Here is a 16,220-nt window from a genome sequence, read left to right as displayed (position 1 = left end):
TACAATTTATTAGCTTTTTTGCCCATGAGGACCTCAATTTTGGTCCCCACGATGACACGAGTCCCCATGTGTTGGTGTGCATTCAGGTTTAGGTCCCCACCGGGATATACAAACACACACACACACACACACACACACACACACACACACACACACACACACACACACACACACACCCGTTGGTGACTATCCCGTGGACAGTCCATAGGCGTAAGTTTTTATACTTACAAACTGATATATATTATCTCCTACCTTATACAACCCTAAACTAAAAATTCATCAGAACACTTTTGCATTGTTTAGATTTGTAAAATATTGTTCTGTACAATTTATTAGCTTTTTGCCCATGAGGACCTACAATTTTGTCCCACGGTGACACGAGTCCCCATGTGTTGGTGTATTCAGTTAGGTCCCAGCCGGGATATACAAATCGAACCAAACACACACACACACACACACACACACACACACACACACACACACACACACACACACGCACACTGGAGTTGTGTTTGGGAATCTGGAGATCTGGGGTTCCAAACAAACAGGAAGTGTCTTTTTCGCCTTGCAGTAAATGAGGGTTCTTTTTTCTAATTGTTGCCATTACTGTGGATAGAGAATTTTTTCAAAAGAGGCCCTTATGTGACCGCCGGCAGAGATTGCCACTAAGCAGTAGCACCCTGGGACAAACATGTACTGTAGCATCTATTTATCTGTGGAAAGTTTTAGAAACCATGTATCTAGTGTTGATTTTGACCACTGGGGAGGGGCTTAAAAAGTTGGTTTTTCAATGACATTCTGTCTATCTGCTGCATCAAAGCTCTCTTTCTTTCTGTCCTCACAATAATTCTATTCAGGGGGTGTCATCATTAATGTCTGCAAAGAAATGATTGATTGATGTGGGGAGGGGGATCATAAAATAAAAATATGTGCAAAAATGACCCCAGATCCTCATTTGGCCAAAAATTACAATAGGAGGAATGTGCACTCTCAGATCATAAGCTACATGACACATTTGTCATATGTAACAATAATGCAAAGCGCTTGCAATATTCTGAAGAAAGTAACTAATAGAACATTACACAAAACATTTTGTAAGTCTGAAAAATATAGTGCATTCTACAGCGTTCCAATGAAAATGAGCAGTCAGCAGAGTCTTTTGATGTATGAGTATTGATTTTAATCTGGTCATGAGACGACTCACATTACATCCTGATAGAGAAACACAGTGGCCTAACTCTAATGCAGATGACTGTTAGATGAAACCACATTTAACAACTTGGCATCTTTAAGAGCAGACAATGCAATTTATGCAGCAAATGTTGTAAAAAATAACAGGACAGTGTGAGCTATTTTTATACATCACAATGAGGACATCACAATGAGGACAGCACCATGCTGTCAACGAGTCAAAGCAAACAGTCTTCTCATGACTGTAGTGAAAATCCTGTGTTTTACAAAACTGCTGTTAATTCTTGCTGATTCCGAGCTTAATGATTAGCTAATCAAAATACAATCTATGTTTTAAGTATCTCAATTATGTTTGGATTTATTTACATATTATGCTATTAAATGTTTTTATTAGTAATGCTTACCAAGTGTTCTAATTGTTCATACTTGAGCAATGATTTAAACTAAAAACATTCACCATGTCTTACATCGTCTGGACTATTGTCTCTGTCCTCGTCTCACAACATACAACACTGTGTACCATTAAACTCAGAGTCTCAGACACAACAAAAACATGCCATTATTGACTCAAACAGTTATTTGCAATGCAGCTGTGTTATGTGCGTTGTGCACTCACTGTGCACGCTGCACAGGCTAACAATCTGCGGAAGCATCAATTTATATCTATTACTGCCATCTAGAGGTACAATTTAAACACAACACATATAAACACTTTTTAAATTAAGATTACCATAGTAAAGTTATAAAAAACATAAACTTACATTTTCACAGCTGAATGTCATCACAAAATCGTTGTCTCCTGAGTAATGCAACTGGCAGAGGCTTGAAGTTTCAACCATCCGCTCTTTAGCTTTATATGTGTATCTCTCTGCAGTGACCACAAGCTGTGTTTGTTGACGCAGTGCAAAAGGGACGATTGTGTTTCCCAATATGATCATTCACGCGATCAAGACTGTCGGTGTTTGTAGAGGCAGTGTGAACTACCTTTGATAAAAAGCATGGGCATGTTATGATTGAGGCGTCTCGTCATCAGCGTGGTAAGGTAGGGAAATATAAAATGTTTTGAGTCGCCATCTACTGGCTAAATCTGTAGGCGATATTGGTCGCTGGCTTACACAAGATTCTTTTAAATTTCAAGCTAATTTTTTTAAGTTTGTTTTTATTTCTTGTACTTTTTAAACTGGTTATTGTTTTAATTTATTTGTTTTGTTTATTTTATTATAATAATAAAATCAACATAAATAGTAAATTCCTGAATTAAATAAAAATAAATACATTCAAATATAATTTAATGTGTGTTATTTATATTCTATATTTTCAATATTGATTTTGTAAATCAATTGCGCGAGATAACGCGGTAGTTTTACAAAACGCCTAAACAGCGAGTGTCCCTCTGGGCTTCCTGTAGTGCTGTATACTGTGACAGCTCGCTGCGCGGGTTTATGTTTCGCGGGAGCAGGCGATTCACAATAACATTGGATTTCGTTTTATAAGTGTAATATTATCATCACACGGAGTGCAAAATGAGTTTATGGGTCGACAAATACAGACCGACGTCTTTGGCAAAACTCGATTATCACAAGGAGCAAGCCAGTCAGATCAAAAATCTGGTAAGACTGCAACCAACTCAAGATGGAAAACAAATACTGAAATTCCAGACCAGAGTCAAATAAATAACTACTCATTTTAATTACTACAAATTCAGCTGCAGTGTTGAACGAAATCTCTATATAAACGTCCGTTAGTTCCTGGTTTACTATGTCATATATTTATGGAGGAATAAACTAGTAACGTTATAGTTTATAAACCGATAATATTGCCCGTTAGTAAAGCTCTCATCGTTAATTTTGCAGGTCCAATGTGGCGATTTTCCACATTTGTTGGTCTATGGACCATCTGGAGCTGGAAAGAAAACCCGGATCATGTGTTTGCTTAGAGAGTTGTACGGTCCAGGGGTTGAGAAACTCCGAATCGAGCACCAGACAATCACGGTATATATGAAAAACAATTAAAAACATTAAATTCTTATACAATTACTAATCAGAGCTTTGTTTTGTTTTCTTGTCTCTGTCTATGTAGACACCCTCTAAAAAGAAACTTGAAATTAACACCATTGCCAGCAACTATCATTTAGAAGTGAATCCAAGGTAATGCTAACTTTAATTGAATTGTAGGGCTATGGTCATTGTGTATGTCACTTATGTTAAGAGCCTTACATCTAGTTTGATTTTCCCTCTAGTGATGCTGGGAACAGTGACCGTGTGGTCATTCAGGAGCTGATAAAAACTGTTGCTCAGTCTCAGCAGATTCAGTCCAGTGCTCAGAAGGAGTTCAAAGGTTTGGCTGTGTTCTTTCATGGGCTACATAATAAGTTATTAGATCATTCATTTGAATCTGTTAAAGATGATGAACCTTGACGAGATATGATGATCTTTCATTATGTTTATCATTGGCACAGTCAGTATTGCACAGAATAGGCTTCAGTAATGTAAGATCATGATGTTAGTTTCTGGTATAATCACAGTGGTGCTATTGACGGAGGTGGATCGACTCACTAAAGACGCGCAGCATGCCCTCCGTCGAACAATGGAAAAATATATGTTCACGTGCCGGCTGATCCTGTGCTGTAACTCCACCTCAAAAGTGATCGGCCCTATCAGGAGCAGGTGTCTGGCCGTGAGAGTCCCTCTGCCAAGTGTGGAAGAGGTGAGCTTACTAAAAAGAAACCTTTTTTCATGGGTGACTTTTATTTAAAGGACATGTCTAGATTAACTATAAAATACTTGGTAATTACGAGTGAAAGTCATGAGTAGAGAAAAGTGTTTGGTTAAAGGGATACTTCACCCAAAAATGAGAATTCTGTCATCATTTACTCACCGTTGAGTTGTTCCAAACCTGTATAAATGTCTTTGTTCTGATGAACACTGAGAAAGATATTTGGAAGAATGCTTATGACCAAACAGATCTTGCCCCCCATTGACTCCCATAGTAAGAAAAATTACTTTATCTTTTTTTTGTTCTGTTGAACACAAAAGAAGACATTTTGAAGAATGTAGGACAGCAAACAGTTCTGGGGCACTTTTGACTACCATTGTATTTTTTCCTACTATGGTAGTCCATGGGGGGCACAATCTGTCTGGTCATTAGCATTCTTCCAAATATCTTTCTCTGTGTTCATCAGAACAAACAAATTTATACATATTTGGAACAACTCGAAGCTGAGTCAATGATTGCAAAATTTTCATTTTTGGGTGAAGTATCTCTTTAATGCAAAAATAAGTGAAAGAAACTTTAAAGAGTTTTTAATGAGTTATTAACATCAGAAAATGATCCGCCCTTCAGGTGTGCAGTGTACTGTCGAATGTGTGCAAGAAGGAGGGATTGCTGCTACCTCCTGAGCTGGCCAAACAGATTGCTGAGAAGTCCGGACGCAATCTACGCAAAGCCATGCTGATGTGCGAGGCCTGCAGAGTTCAACAGTAAGTGAGAGCCATAAGATGCCTTTTGCATCTGTTTTTCTAGTCCAATAAAGCTGAATTGGCTTTTTCTTATATGAAGATGGGAATAATTCATTAAATTAAGATGAATTATAACATAAGAGTAACTGGCATCTGCACCTTTTGTCCTGCAGGTATCCGTTCTCACCAGACCAGGACATCCCTGTGACAGACTGGGAAGTGTATCTCAGAGAAACAGCTAATGCTATAGTCAGCCAGCAAAGTCCTCAGAGGTCAGAACAAACACATCTAAAGCAAAAAAAATAACAATAACAGCTGTGTTTACAAGATGGGGCACAAAAAGTCTTGTGTTCTTCCTATTAGAAAGAAAACCTTTGCACTGGGGTTACATCAGCACTTTGTTTCATTAACATAGTTTGCTTTAAAGTAATGTTATTACCTAATGTTGTTCAATAATTCACTTGTTTTTTAATGACCTGTTAAGTTTCGATTATTTAAAACGTCTGTATTTAGCTGACATTTATTTTAGGGATGCACGATAAATTGTGAATGTCATAAGTGAATGATTTCAAATAAAAGAAGTTGCCCACTTTTTGCCTTTTGTTTCAGTCTTAGCGAATTTTATATTAATATTTCGATACTGTATATCGGCCATATATCGGTTATCGGCTTACAATGTTTAAGAATTAGCGGTTATTGTTATTGGCCAAAATGTACATTTCAGTGCATCCCTAATTTATATCTGTGGTGTTCTTGCAGACTTCTGGAGGTTCGGGCGCGATTGTATGAACTTCTAACTCACTGCATCCCACCAGACATCATCATGAGGGTAAAGTTGCATACTTCAGTGTAAAGAAAACATACAGTGAAATGAAATACAGTCACTCACTGTTAGATATGGGTTAAAACTGTACCCATGATCACTGAATACTGCAATAAGTAATTTTTCATCTGTGGTTTTTCAGGGGCTGGTGACAGAGCTGCTTAGCAACTGTGATGGACACCTGAAGGCCGAGGTGGCTCAGATGGCTGCGTACTATGAACACAGACTGCAGCTGGGCAACAAAGCAATCTACCATCTGGAGGCCTTTGTGGCTAAATTCATGGCCATCTACAAGAAGTTTATGGAGGATGGACTTGATAACTTAATGTTTTGAGCCATTGTAGCCTAAAATAAATCTTATTTTGAGTAACCTTTTTTCATAATAAATATAGTTCAAAAGCATTTGAACTGTCGTGTTATATATTATATCAGATTAGGAGGTATTATGTAGTTAAAACCTATGAAGCATGAAAAGTTGTATTTATGCTGCGAGTTGAATTAATAGTTCACCCAAAAATATTTATTCTGTTGTCATTTACCCTCTTGTTATTTCAAATTTGTATGACTGACTTTCTTCCGCAGAACACAGAAGTTATTTTGAAGAATGTTATTATCTGGCCCCCATTCGCTTGCATTGGTTTTGTGTCCATACAATAGAAGTGAATGGGGGCCAGTGGTGTTCGGTTACCAACGTTCTTAAAAATGACTTGTGTTCTGCAGAAGAAGGTAAGTCATAAAGGTTTGAAATGACAAGAGAGTAAGTAAATGATGACAAAATGTCAATTTTTGGGTGAACTCACTTTAATTTCTACAAACGCTAACAGACATTAAAAGTCATTTGTCATTAAAACAAAACAAACAAACAAATAATATATATATATACTGTATATATTACAGTACAATCCTATAGTGTGAAAATGCCATCTTACCAAAACGAACCATGGTAAGGTTCTCTAGGATTCTGAAAATGTCAATATTTTTTCTACCTACGTTTTAACAATTTGTAAGCCTAACAGAAGCGATAAAAAGCAAACATCTTAAATAAATATTGTCTTTTTACATAAAATAAATAGCTTGGTCTTTCCTCAATAGCCTACTGTAATATCCATTAAGAAATGCTGTAAAACAAGAAATATACATTGGGTGTAGTTTTAAACAGGCTTTAGAAGTCCCAAATTAAACTTCAATATTAAAGGGACAGTTCACCCAAAAATGGAAATTCTGTAATAATTTACTCACCCTCAGATTGTTCCAAACCTGTATACATTTCTTTGTTCCGCTAAACACAAAGGAAGATATTTGGAAGAATGTCACTAACCAAACATCTCATTCCCCACTGACTGCCATAGTAGGAAAAAGAAATTCTATGGGGGAGGAGATCTGTTTGGTTACTGACATTATTCCAGATATATTCCTTTGTGTTTAGCTGTAAATTATGACAGAAGTTTCATTTTTGGGTGAACTATTCCTTTAATGTTCAATATAAAGCCTGTATGCAGTGTCCTACAGACTAATAAGTAACCGAGGGATCTTAACAGAATGTATGTTTTTATACTTACAATAATGAAAGTCCTTTTTCATTACCATCATACACCAAGTCCACTGAAGCAAAGTAAGGATTGCTTTCATAGTTTTGTGGTTATTTTGTGCCTCCTGACTGCATAGTAGACAATAAGGCACGTTGTAATCAGCATACAGGAGCCCACCAGAGATAAAAAGCCGACAACAGGTTGCTTGGTTAGGATGTAACACTCTGAGCAGTATGCAGGAGGATGTGGACACTGTCTGTACGCTGTGCCATAAGCAGGGAATCCATTGTGGTGGATGATGTTTTTGTAATGGGCCAGTGATGATTTTAAAATGACTTCATCTTGCACATGTCCGTACATTCCAAAGCCTGGGTCGTGTTGGTCGTTGAATGCATACGCAAAATAACCTTTCACATTGACACCGTCCAGCATGTATGCTGAAAAAACAAATCAGAGGTTAGAAAACAACCGGATTGAACTATGATGCTGGCTTTGTAACTGTGACGTAACCGATTCGATACAAGGTCAAAATCTTGCCAGTGTTCGAAAATGTTAAACAAATATTTTTCCAAGGCTCAGATGAAGAGCGGCTTGAGGGTTTTATGAGGTCAGCAAACTGTTTCCCTAGATTTTTGTTTAATGATTAAGCCACTGCTTGTGTTTATGCTTGTGCCGTCTGAGCTTTGTGCCCATGAACTGAGACGTCATGGTTTGGATATTTTGAACCTGAATACCACAAAATGATCATTTGGTCACCCTCATGTCAGTCCAAACCTGTATGACTTTCTTTCTTCTGCAGAACACAAAAGAAGACATTTTGAAGGACGTTGGTAACCAAACAACACTGACTTCCACTGACTATGTCATTGACTTCCATTGTATGGACACAAATCCACTGAGACATTTCTCAAAATATCTTCTTTTGTGTTTCACAGTAGAAAGAGTCATGAGAGTGAATAAATGATGACAGAAGTATTATTTTTGGGTGAACTATCTTACCTTTCAAAGCTTCATTAATGTAGCTGTAAAGGTAGTAGACGCGCAAGCTGTCCTTAAATCTTGCAATGTCCTCTTGAACCCCATTGGCCATCACATAAATTGGAACGCCTTTATATCTCGAGTTGACCCAATTTAGAGCCTTGCGAAGACCCCAGGGGACCACGGGAGAGTTGCGTCTTGGCGACATGATCCAGGTAACGTCGGATATCAATTGTACCTGCAGCTTGTCCTTAAAGGTGTATTTGTCCTCAACTCCATCATACACCATTGAGGTGGTAAAGTGGCTGATAGCGAAGAAATCGTAAGTTCCTTTAACCAGCCGTCGATCTTCTTCGCTGAACGCTGGTAAGTGATAGTTAAAAAGATCGATGTTGTTTCTCTGTTGCAACCAGTTTCGCATCACTTCTGGGTAGTCGCCGCTTCCAAAGATTGGCTCTGCAAACCATCCCACTCGAAAGTCCAAGACTCGGTTTGCAGGTTCCACATCCTCACGGTTGAAAGAAAAAGCAGGCTCGACCCAATCCATATGAAGAACTAAAGACGCCTTGCCGCATTGAGATGGGCGGAATTCACTGTCGTAGACGCGCCAAGTTAACGCATGGGCACGTAACAGCTGGTGACCCACTGAGTACTCAAGGTCCTCATCGTTGGGTTCATTCAGCGTGATCCATAGCTTGACGTGAGCTCCGAGATGTCGGAAACACAGCCTGGCGTAGTCTACAAAGGCCTGGACTGTGTTTTCGCTCTGCCAGCCCCCTCTGGCTTCCATGGGCACAGGCAGGCTGGACAACTTCCCAGTATGGTGCCAAAGGGTCACGACCGGCGTTACGTTAACCTTTCGTAGCTCACTGACAAAGCAACGGTAGTAGTTCAGCAGCGTTTTGTTAACATCTGACACAAGGCCTGAAGGGACAATGGACGACCAGTTGAGGGAAAAGTGAAAGTGAGACACTTGTATGTGTTGGATGTCAGACACCTGCTGACGGATGCTGGCGTAGTCGGCACAATGCCGTGCCCTGCGCGTAGCGGGCTCCTGCACACCTGGGAGTTTTTTTAGCTCTCCGTTACCAGAAATATTCCAGATGTATACGCTGGGGTCTGCAAACTGGGTAGGTGTAGTATCAACCTGCAAAACAGAATTTTTGTTTTCTGTTTTGTTTCTATGTCATCTGGGTTCAATTCGTGCATGTTTGTGTGCACAAACAAATTCTTTGCACACTTGACAAATTGAGAATACATACAGGTTTAGAAGATATGGAATTTCTATGTTTGGTGATGTCTGAGCAGAGGTCAAAGTTTAAAGTTAAACACACCATATGATCTACACAGAATCAGGGTTCTATTAAAGTGAACTTTGAATCCTTCAACGCACAAAGTTTGATTTGCTGGGCCACCGTGTACAAAACAATGCCACTTTCACAGTATTTAGATGAAATGTTTACCTGATCTGAGGTCCAAAATGGCAAATTTTTATTCATTATAAAATATGTCTACTTTTTGTGCATCAACCAATAACATGCCACCTATAGCTTTATAATGAAAATATTTAAATATAAATATTGATATATATATATATATACTGCATATTGTATATGCTATATTTAATAATAAAAAATAATCATAATAATAGTTTAATATTTATTTTATATGTATATTTAAAATATTAAAATAGTGTATATTTAGATATAATATATATTGTATATTTATTTACATAAAATAATATCACAATAAAAATAAATACTAATATTTTTAATTAAAAAAAATCACATTTATAAACAAACAAACTATAAAAATAGGGCAAGTGATACCTGTATGGAGTTGGCCGCCACACCCCAGGCAAAATCACAAGAAAAGACGCCCTGTGCCGGGCGATTCTCGGGCAGCTGGGGGAAGCCATTCTTCTCTATGAGTTTGCTATAGAAAGTTGCAGATGTCTTTGGTTCTCTCTTTAGGTCTGGAGTGTTGAAATCTACATAGAACAGCCCTCGTCGTATTCCATATTCACGGTACCACTCGTATCCGTCCAGCAGAGACCAGGCCGTGTATCCAATTACATTTACATGGTCAAATCGGATGGCTGTGAAAGGAACAAAGAGAGCCCATATTAGTACTTTTTGTTATAATGTATGTCATATTGTATTATTCTATGCCTATCTACCTTTCAAAGTCTCCATAATAAAGCGTTTCAGATAGTACATATGCTTGGCATCCTTCGTTTTCGTGTTGCCACCTCCATACCAACCACTCTCAACCACAAAGACGGGCGGATTGTTATACTCTGCATGAATCCAGTACAGCAGCATCCTCAGGTCCAGGTCTTCTGTCTGACCGAAGCGCAGACTGTCATTGATCAGCTGAAAACTAAGAGCCGGACCATGAGAGAGGGCAAAGAAATCAGCCGTTCCATTAATATGCATGCGTTCGGCCTCAGTAAAAGAGGGCAGCCGGTGGGTCAGATTGCGTTTCATGCAGGGCGGATAATCTCCATCCACAAACAATGGGCGGGCGAACCAGCCGAGCACGAAGTCCAGAGAGCACTGGCAGGCTTTGTGGTTCTCCTGCCTGGTTCTGCTTGGTTTGATCCAGTGGGATGCTAGAGCCATGGACACTTTCCCCCCTTGGCTGGCACGATATCTTTGGTCATACAGGTGCCAAACTGCAGCGTGTGCCTGGAGAACATCAAAAGAAAACAGATATAGTCTTTACTGAAGAAACAATATAAATTCTAATGGGTTCCATAAAAATATCATTATGACCCATCTCATGTTTATCATTAAAATCATTACAAATTTCTTTAATGTAGTGTACCATGATATTATATAAACCATATAATAATAATATTATGCTAATGCTGCACTAATCTAAAGAAAAGACCATTATGCTGTGATTCATAACAGTATATATATATATTTATTTTTTTATTATTTTTATAAATTTATAAATTTTTATATTTTTTTTTTTTTTTTTTTTTTTTTTTTTTTTTTTATATATATATATGCATTAATAAATACATGTATTTTCATACTTTTATACTGTATAAAATACACAAACATATAAAACACAAAAAAGCAAATCAGTATACCTTTAAAAGATTGTGTCCAACTCTAAAAGGCAAATCCGAGTCATTTTTAATTCCAGGAGCCACAACCCCAGTTCCGTATCCATGCCAAGACACTACAAAAGGGTTGTCGATGGTAATCCAAAACTTCACGTCCGATCCAAATGTTTTAAAACAAAAATCTGCATATTCCCTGAACACTTCCACCAAAATCGAATTGCTCCAACCTCCAAAGCGCGTCTGCAAATAGTCAGGCAGATCCCAATGATATAAAGTAACAACAGGTTGCACTTTAATTTCCTTTAATCCACGAATCAGATTTTGATAATACTCCACACCCCACCTGTTGTAACTATCTTTAGTGCCGTTGGAGAAAATGCGCGACCAGGAGAGAGAAAAGCGATAGTGAGTGACTCGGAGTTGCTGGAGGGCTCGGAGGTCTGCCTGGATGTTGTGATAACTGTCACTGCCAACGTCTCCTCTGGATACGCGCGTCCCTCCGCGCGTAAAAGTGTCCCAGATAGATTTTCCCTTCCCGTCTTTCTCCCAGGCGCCCTCCACTGAATACGCAGCGGTGCCCACAGACCACATAAACTTATCGGGGAAAATGTCATAAAGGAAGGCTTTGTCACCGGGATATGGAAGTTTGCTGAATCTATCCCATGTGCGCAGTCCTGCGCCGGGATCAGCTGCTGTTTCACTGAACAATACGAGTGTCCAAAATATCCATGTAACTTTCATAGTGTTGGAAAGACAGATTGTAGTACAATGGAAAGAAGAGTTGTTCTTACCTCCCTGCAGTCGCAGTTGTGGCATACAGCGAGCCACCTGGCCCCATCTGGGTCCGTTTTTGTTCACTCAGGAAATCTATCAATTATTACCCAGACACTTGACGCGTAAATAGGTATCCAAGCGCTATTTCAGCACACATAATAGCTTTTCTTGCTAAAGCAATAAGTGTAATAAGGCAAATATGATAATATGAGTAAACAAAAACGTTTGTCTCCTTTAGTTTTCTACAATTAGATTTTTTAAAAGTTCAGTGTGAATTCACCATTACAGGAATAACCTAGTTATCCAGTAATCCAAATGGTTATCCAATGACTTTCATATTAAACAGTTCAATGAAATTGTCTGTAAATGAAAATATGGAAATAAATAAAATGGACTTAATTTAGTCATTCCAAATCACAGGATTCTGTATACATTGCATTCTTTGTCATGCACATTGCCTGTTCTGTATTCGGTGCGTTTTTACCATGGCAACAGTTGGACCTCAACGATTATTTAATAAAACCGACATTTTAATGCAATAAATCATATGCACCTCTTTCCCCTGTACAGTGCCAAACAAGAAATATTGCAAATGTAATATGTTAATGCCAATAATGTGTTCCCTTGATATTTTTATTTGATTTAAGCCAGGCTTTGGTCCTAATGAAGGCACAGAGATCCATATAATCTGGGTAATTTGCCCATCTGACTCCAAAGCAAAGCACCTTGGTCACCAATGTACATAATTGAATGAATTAAAGAATTTATGACTGCTAAGTCAACATAAAGGATTATTCACATTTGGAGATGCAGGGCAGGGCAGCGCAAACACAAAGCACTGCACCTGTCGTACTTTGTGACATCTAAGGTAAAAGGAAATTACAGGTGTGAGTCTTGTGTTTGCCCTTAAGCCTCAATCGCTGTGACTCAATCATCTGTTAAAGGTCAGGTGTTGTGTGAATTTATACCGGCTATTGATGCATAATGGATTTTCCACAAGGACCTGTATCCCCTGTGAAAATTAGTATTGTGTTTCAATGACATGAAAATTCGTAAGGTTTTACACACACACACTGCAGCTTTATCTGTAAAGATGTAAATAATCAAAGAGAAAACGTCCATGCATTTTAATTTTCAAATTAAGTCACTCCAAAGGACCAAGGCCAATGCGAAGCAGGTAATGCACAGCGAGATTAAAGAGGTTGAACTGTAGTAAAACTAGAATTTCAAAACTTTTAGTGCACTAAAGTTTATTACCTCTCTCTTTGTTTGCCTTTTTTAAACTGAAATATGATAAAGAAACATTTTATCAGCCTACACTTATTTAAAAGCTTAGCTGTCAAATACATCGTTCGATAAAGAAGAAAGCTCAAATATTACATGAAAGACTTTAATAACTTTAAACAAACAACTCAACTTTAGAATATGCAATAAAATTCACTTTAGTTGACAGTTTTTCATGCAAGTCTACATGTTTTTTTAAACCAGTTAGATGGTGACAAATTTGTTTAGTCACTATTAATTTGAGTAATAACAAAACGGCAATATGTAACGCATTAACAAAACTAAACTTTTTCAACTGAATTTCACCTTTACCTTTACGTTTGAATTAACCATTACAAATACTGTGCTGTATTTTGAAAAAATCTAAACAATTCAAAATCAAGGCAAAATGTAAAAATATCAATATCAACACAGGAGGTCTTTAGCGTGCACTTAGGTCAATAATAAAATCAATCTACATGATGTAAATGGGTTGCCTTCGAAGAACTTTCTTATTCAAACTAAACCATCTTTGCAATCTTACGGAATCTCACTCGCGTGACGGGCCTCTATCCCAAACAGGAGGAAGAATGGGCTGAACTCTGTAGTGATGTGTTTTTTGGTCCTCAGCACAAACATCATGGCATCCAGATACATATCCCAACTCCCTGGACGCTGGCTTACAAGTTCAGACAGTGCCCTGAAAAATAAAACCATATAAATATAATACCTTTTCAGTTCAAGATAACCAACATAAACAAAAAGCTTTAAATATATAAAAACATGCAGTGTTAAAAGTAATAGAATTAGACGGATGTTACCTTCGTACAGTTTCATGTAGTTTCTCGAAAAGCTCATTTGTCTGTGGATAATGTCGTGCGCAAAGTCTGTGCTGACCCCCCAGACTTTTGCAGAGCACCTTGTTTAGCTGTTTACAAACAACAAGCACATTACTCTTTGTTTAAAACAAGTTAACTTGTCATGAAAAATATATGCAAATAAATGTGATATATGCACAAAATGTAAATATCTATATCATGAGATGAACACACAACAAACCTTATTAATAAACTCTTGACTCTGACCAATAAAGATCCTTTTTGGGGCCCCAAACCGATAAAAGAACTTCATAATACAACCTGCCACATTTGCTGCTGTTTTGGACGGCAGAGCAAATGCTTCTGACCATCTGGTGTAGTAGTCTACCATCACACATATAAACTTGTTGCCCGTCTTCGTCTTGGCCACTTTGCCAATGAGGTACATCCCCACAAACTCAAACGGTTGGTTGGCCTTGACAAAGAAGAGCAAAATAATTCAGTATGAATAAGGCAGTCTTCGTCCAAAAAACATAGTGTAAATAAAATGTAAGAATTACTTCTAAGGGGGTGGTGTCCATTTCTGTCTCCTCTATTGTAACAACACTCAGCTGGCTTTCCTTGCGTTCTTCAGCCTGGAAGACAATGAGTTACATTACGAGGATGAAATATTTATGTTGTCATTAAAAGGACAGTTAGGGTTCTGTCATCATTTACTCATCCTCAAATTGTAAGAATTACTTTTAAGGAGGTGGAGTCGGTCTCCTCCTTTATTGTAGAAACACTCGCCTGGCTTTCCATGCATTCTCCTGTCTGGAAAACAATAATTTACTTATAAACCTACACTTTACAAGGAAGAAATATGTATTGTGTTGTCGTTAAAGGGATAGTTGGGGTTCTGTCATCATTTACTCAAATTGTTTCAAATTTGTGTACATTTTTGTTCTGATGGACACAAAAGATATTTAAAGAATGTGGGAAACCAAACAGTTCTGGGGCACCATTGACTACCGTAGTAGATTTTTCCTTACTATAGCAGTCAATGGCCCAGAACTGTTTACATCCCCATGATCTCAAACGGTTGGCTGGCCTTCACCAAGAAGAGCAAAAGCACAAATACAGTATTAAAAAGGCATTCAAATTTGCATGCCATATGGTGTAATAATAAAATGTAGTAATTACTTGTAAGGGCGTGGGGTCTGACTCCTCCTTTATTGTAAAAACATTCGTCTGGTTTACCGTGCATTCTCCAGCCTGAAAGACAATTATTTACTTGTAAGCATTACAGAAATCTGTATTGTTGTTATTACAGGGATTTTTGGGGTTATGACATCATTTACTCATCCTCAAATTCATTCCAACCCTGTATGAATTTTGTTCTGTTGAACACAAAAGATGTTTTTCCCAACTATACTAATCAATACTGCCCCAGAACTGTTTGGTTAGAAATGTTCTTCCAAATCTTTCTTTGTGTTCAGAGGAACTAAATTGAGTGAGTAAATGATGACAGAAGTTTCATTTTTGGGTGAACTATCGCTTTAAGTTGAATGTGTTATAACTCTTGTGTGAATCACAAATTATAAGCTTGAAAGGAGTTACTGTGAATCACTTCTATGGGGATGGAGTCAGTCTCCAGCTTTACTGCAATAATACTCTGGCATTCCAAACATTCGCCAACCTGAAAGACAACAGTTTTTAGTAACAAAGAATAAATATTCATTCTGTTGTCATTAAGTTCAATGCAATGCTGTATTACGGGTGTCTTTATAAACAACATGATTCTCTTGAACACAAATATATACTCACCCACTTATGAATGTCAGTTGTAACGCCGGGCCAGTAAAACCTTTTGCACACGGCATTTCTTGTTTTCACAATACCGCAGTGGGCATCAGCAGCACTTACATGGTATTCAATGAAAATTTGTTTCGCTTCTTCTTTGTCATAGACAACTAGTCTCTTCCCTTTTCTATAATACAGAGCTCCTTCTGTTAGAATGTAGAAAAAGCAAGTAGGAGTATTATGCATATGTTTTTGATAGACTAAGCATAAGGATACTGAACTAAGATCTATAAAGTGCATTACAGCCCAAATGTAGATGGTTGTAACATTATTGCAAAACTAACAAATCTCGGTTATAACTATGTTGTTGCCCAAATATACACAAGTGTATAAATATACAAGCAGTTAAATCTAGATGCTGTAACGTTAATCGTTTGACCAAAATCTTTTGGATTGTGACAAGAACAGCGCATTCTTACCTACCATCAAGTATGTAAACAGAAGCTCTTCTTCGAATGGAATATT

The 16,220-nt window shown here is 37.8% G+C and overlaps 3 protein-coding genes across 3 annotated transcripts in view; 1 reads left to right on the top strand and 2 right to left on the bottom strand.

Annotated features, from left to right (window-relative positions):
• The window catches only part of stard13a (StAR-related lipid transfer (START) domain containing 13a), a 50,134-nt gene extending 47,914 nt beyond the window's left edge, over positions 1 to 2,220 (bottom strand). Inside the window, exon 1 of the mRNA XM_057321359.1 lies at positions 1,953 to 2,220. Coding sequence (XP_057177342.1) covers positions 1,953 to 2,129 — 177 coding nt within the window. The 5' untranslated portion in view covers positions 2,130 to 2,220. The remainder of the gene's footprint in view (positions 1 to 1,952) is intronic.
• A 384-nt stretch (positions 2,221 to 2,604) lies between these two features.
• On the top strand, positions 2,605 to 6,752 carry rfc3 (replication factor C (activator 1) 3). The gene is made up of 9 exons (XM_057321424.1): positions 2,605 to 2,801; positions 3,045 to 3,182; positions 3,271 to 3,338; positions 3,431 to 3,528; positions 3,716 to 3,897; positions 4,534 to 4,670; positions 4,823 to 4,921; positions 5,409 to 5,478; positions 5,615 to 6,752. The coding sequence occupies exons 1-9, from the start codon at positions 2,715 to 2,717 to the stop codon at positions 5,804 to 5,806; spliced, it is 1,071 nt and encodes a 356-aa protein (XP_057177407.1). The 5' UTR covers positions 2,605 to 2,714; the 3' UTR covers positions 5,807 to 6,752.
• Positions 6,753 to 7,097: 345 nt separating this feature from the next.
• On the bottom strand, positions 7,098 to 11,817 carry kl (klotho). Its single transcript, XM_057321707.1, has 5 exons — positions 11,083 to 11,817; positions 10,159 to 10,669; positions 9,809 to 10,077; positions 8,001 to 9,126; positions 7,098 to 7,438 (listed from the first exon to the last, which is right to left on the bottom strand). The coding sequence occupies exons 1-5, from the start codon at positions 11,797 to 11,799 to the stop codon at positions 7,098 to 7,100; spliced, it is 2,964 nt and encodes a 987-aa protein (XP_057177690.1). The 5' UTR covers positions 11,800 to 11,817.
• Between the last annotated feature and the right edge of the window lie 4,403 nt (positions 11,818 to 16,220).

This window comes from Triplophysa rosa, linkage group LG22 (assembly GCF_024868665.1).
Source record: "Triplophysa rosa linkage group LG22, Trosa_1v2, whole genome shotgun sequence".
NCBI classification, from domain to species: Eukaryota; Metazoa; Chordata; class Actinopteri; order Cypriniformes; family Nemacheilidae; genus Triplophysa; species Triplophysa rosa.
This window is presented reverse-complemented; position numbering and strand designations above follow the sequence as displayed.

Excerpts from the sequence above, each read along its gene's own strand:
- rfc3 (XM_057321424.1), top strand. The coding sequence starts at position 2,715 with ATGAGTTTATGGGTCGACAAATACAGACCGACGTCTTTGGCAAAACTC. Across the intron at positions 2,802-3,044 it reads CCAGTCAGATCAAAAATCTG|GTCCAATGTGGCGATTTTCC; the intron begins GTAAGACTGCAA and ends TTAATTTTGCAG. Across the intron at positions 3,183-3,270 it reads TCGAGCACCAGACAATCACG|ACACCCTCTAAAAAGAAACT; the intron begins GTATATATGAAA and ends CTGTCTATGTAG.
- kl (XM_057321707.1), bottom strand. The coding sequence starts at position 11,799 with ATGAAAGTTACATGGATATTTTGGACACTCGTATTGTTCAGTGAAACA. Across the intron at positions 10,670-11,082 it reads TTGGACACAATCTTTTAAAG|GCACACGCTGCAGTTTGGCA; the intron begins GTATACTGATTT and ends GATGTTCTCCAG. Across the intron at positions 9,127-9,808 it reads TGGCGGCCAACTCCATACAG|GTTGATACTACACCTACCCA; the intron begins GTATCACTTGCC and ends TCTGTTTTGCAG.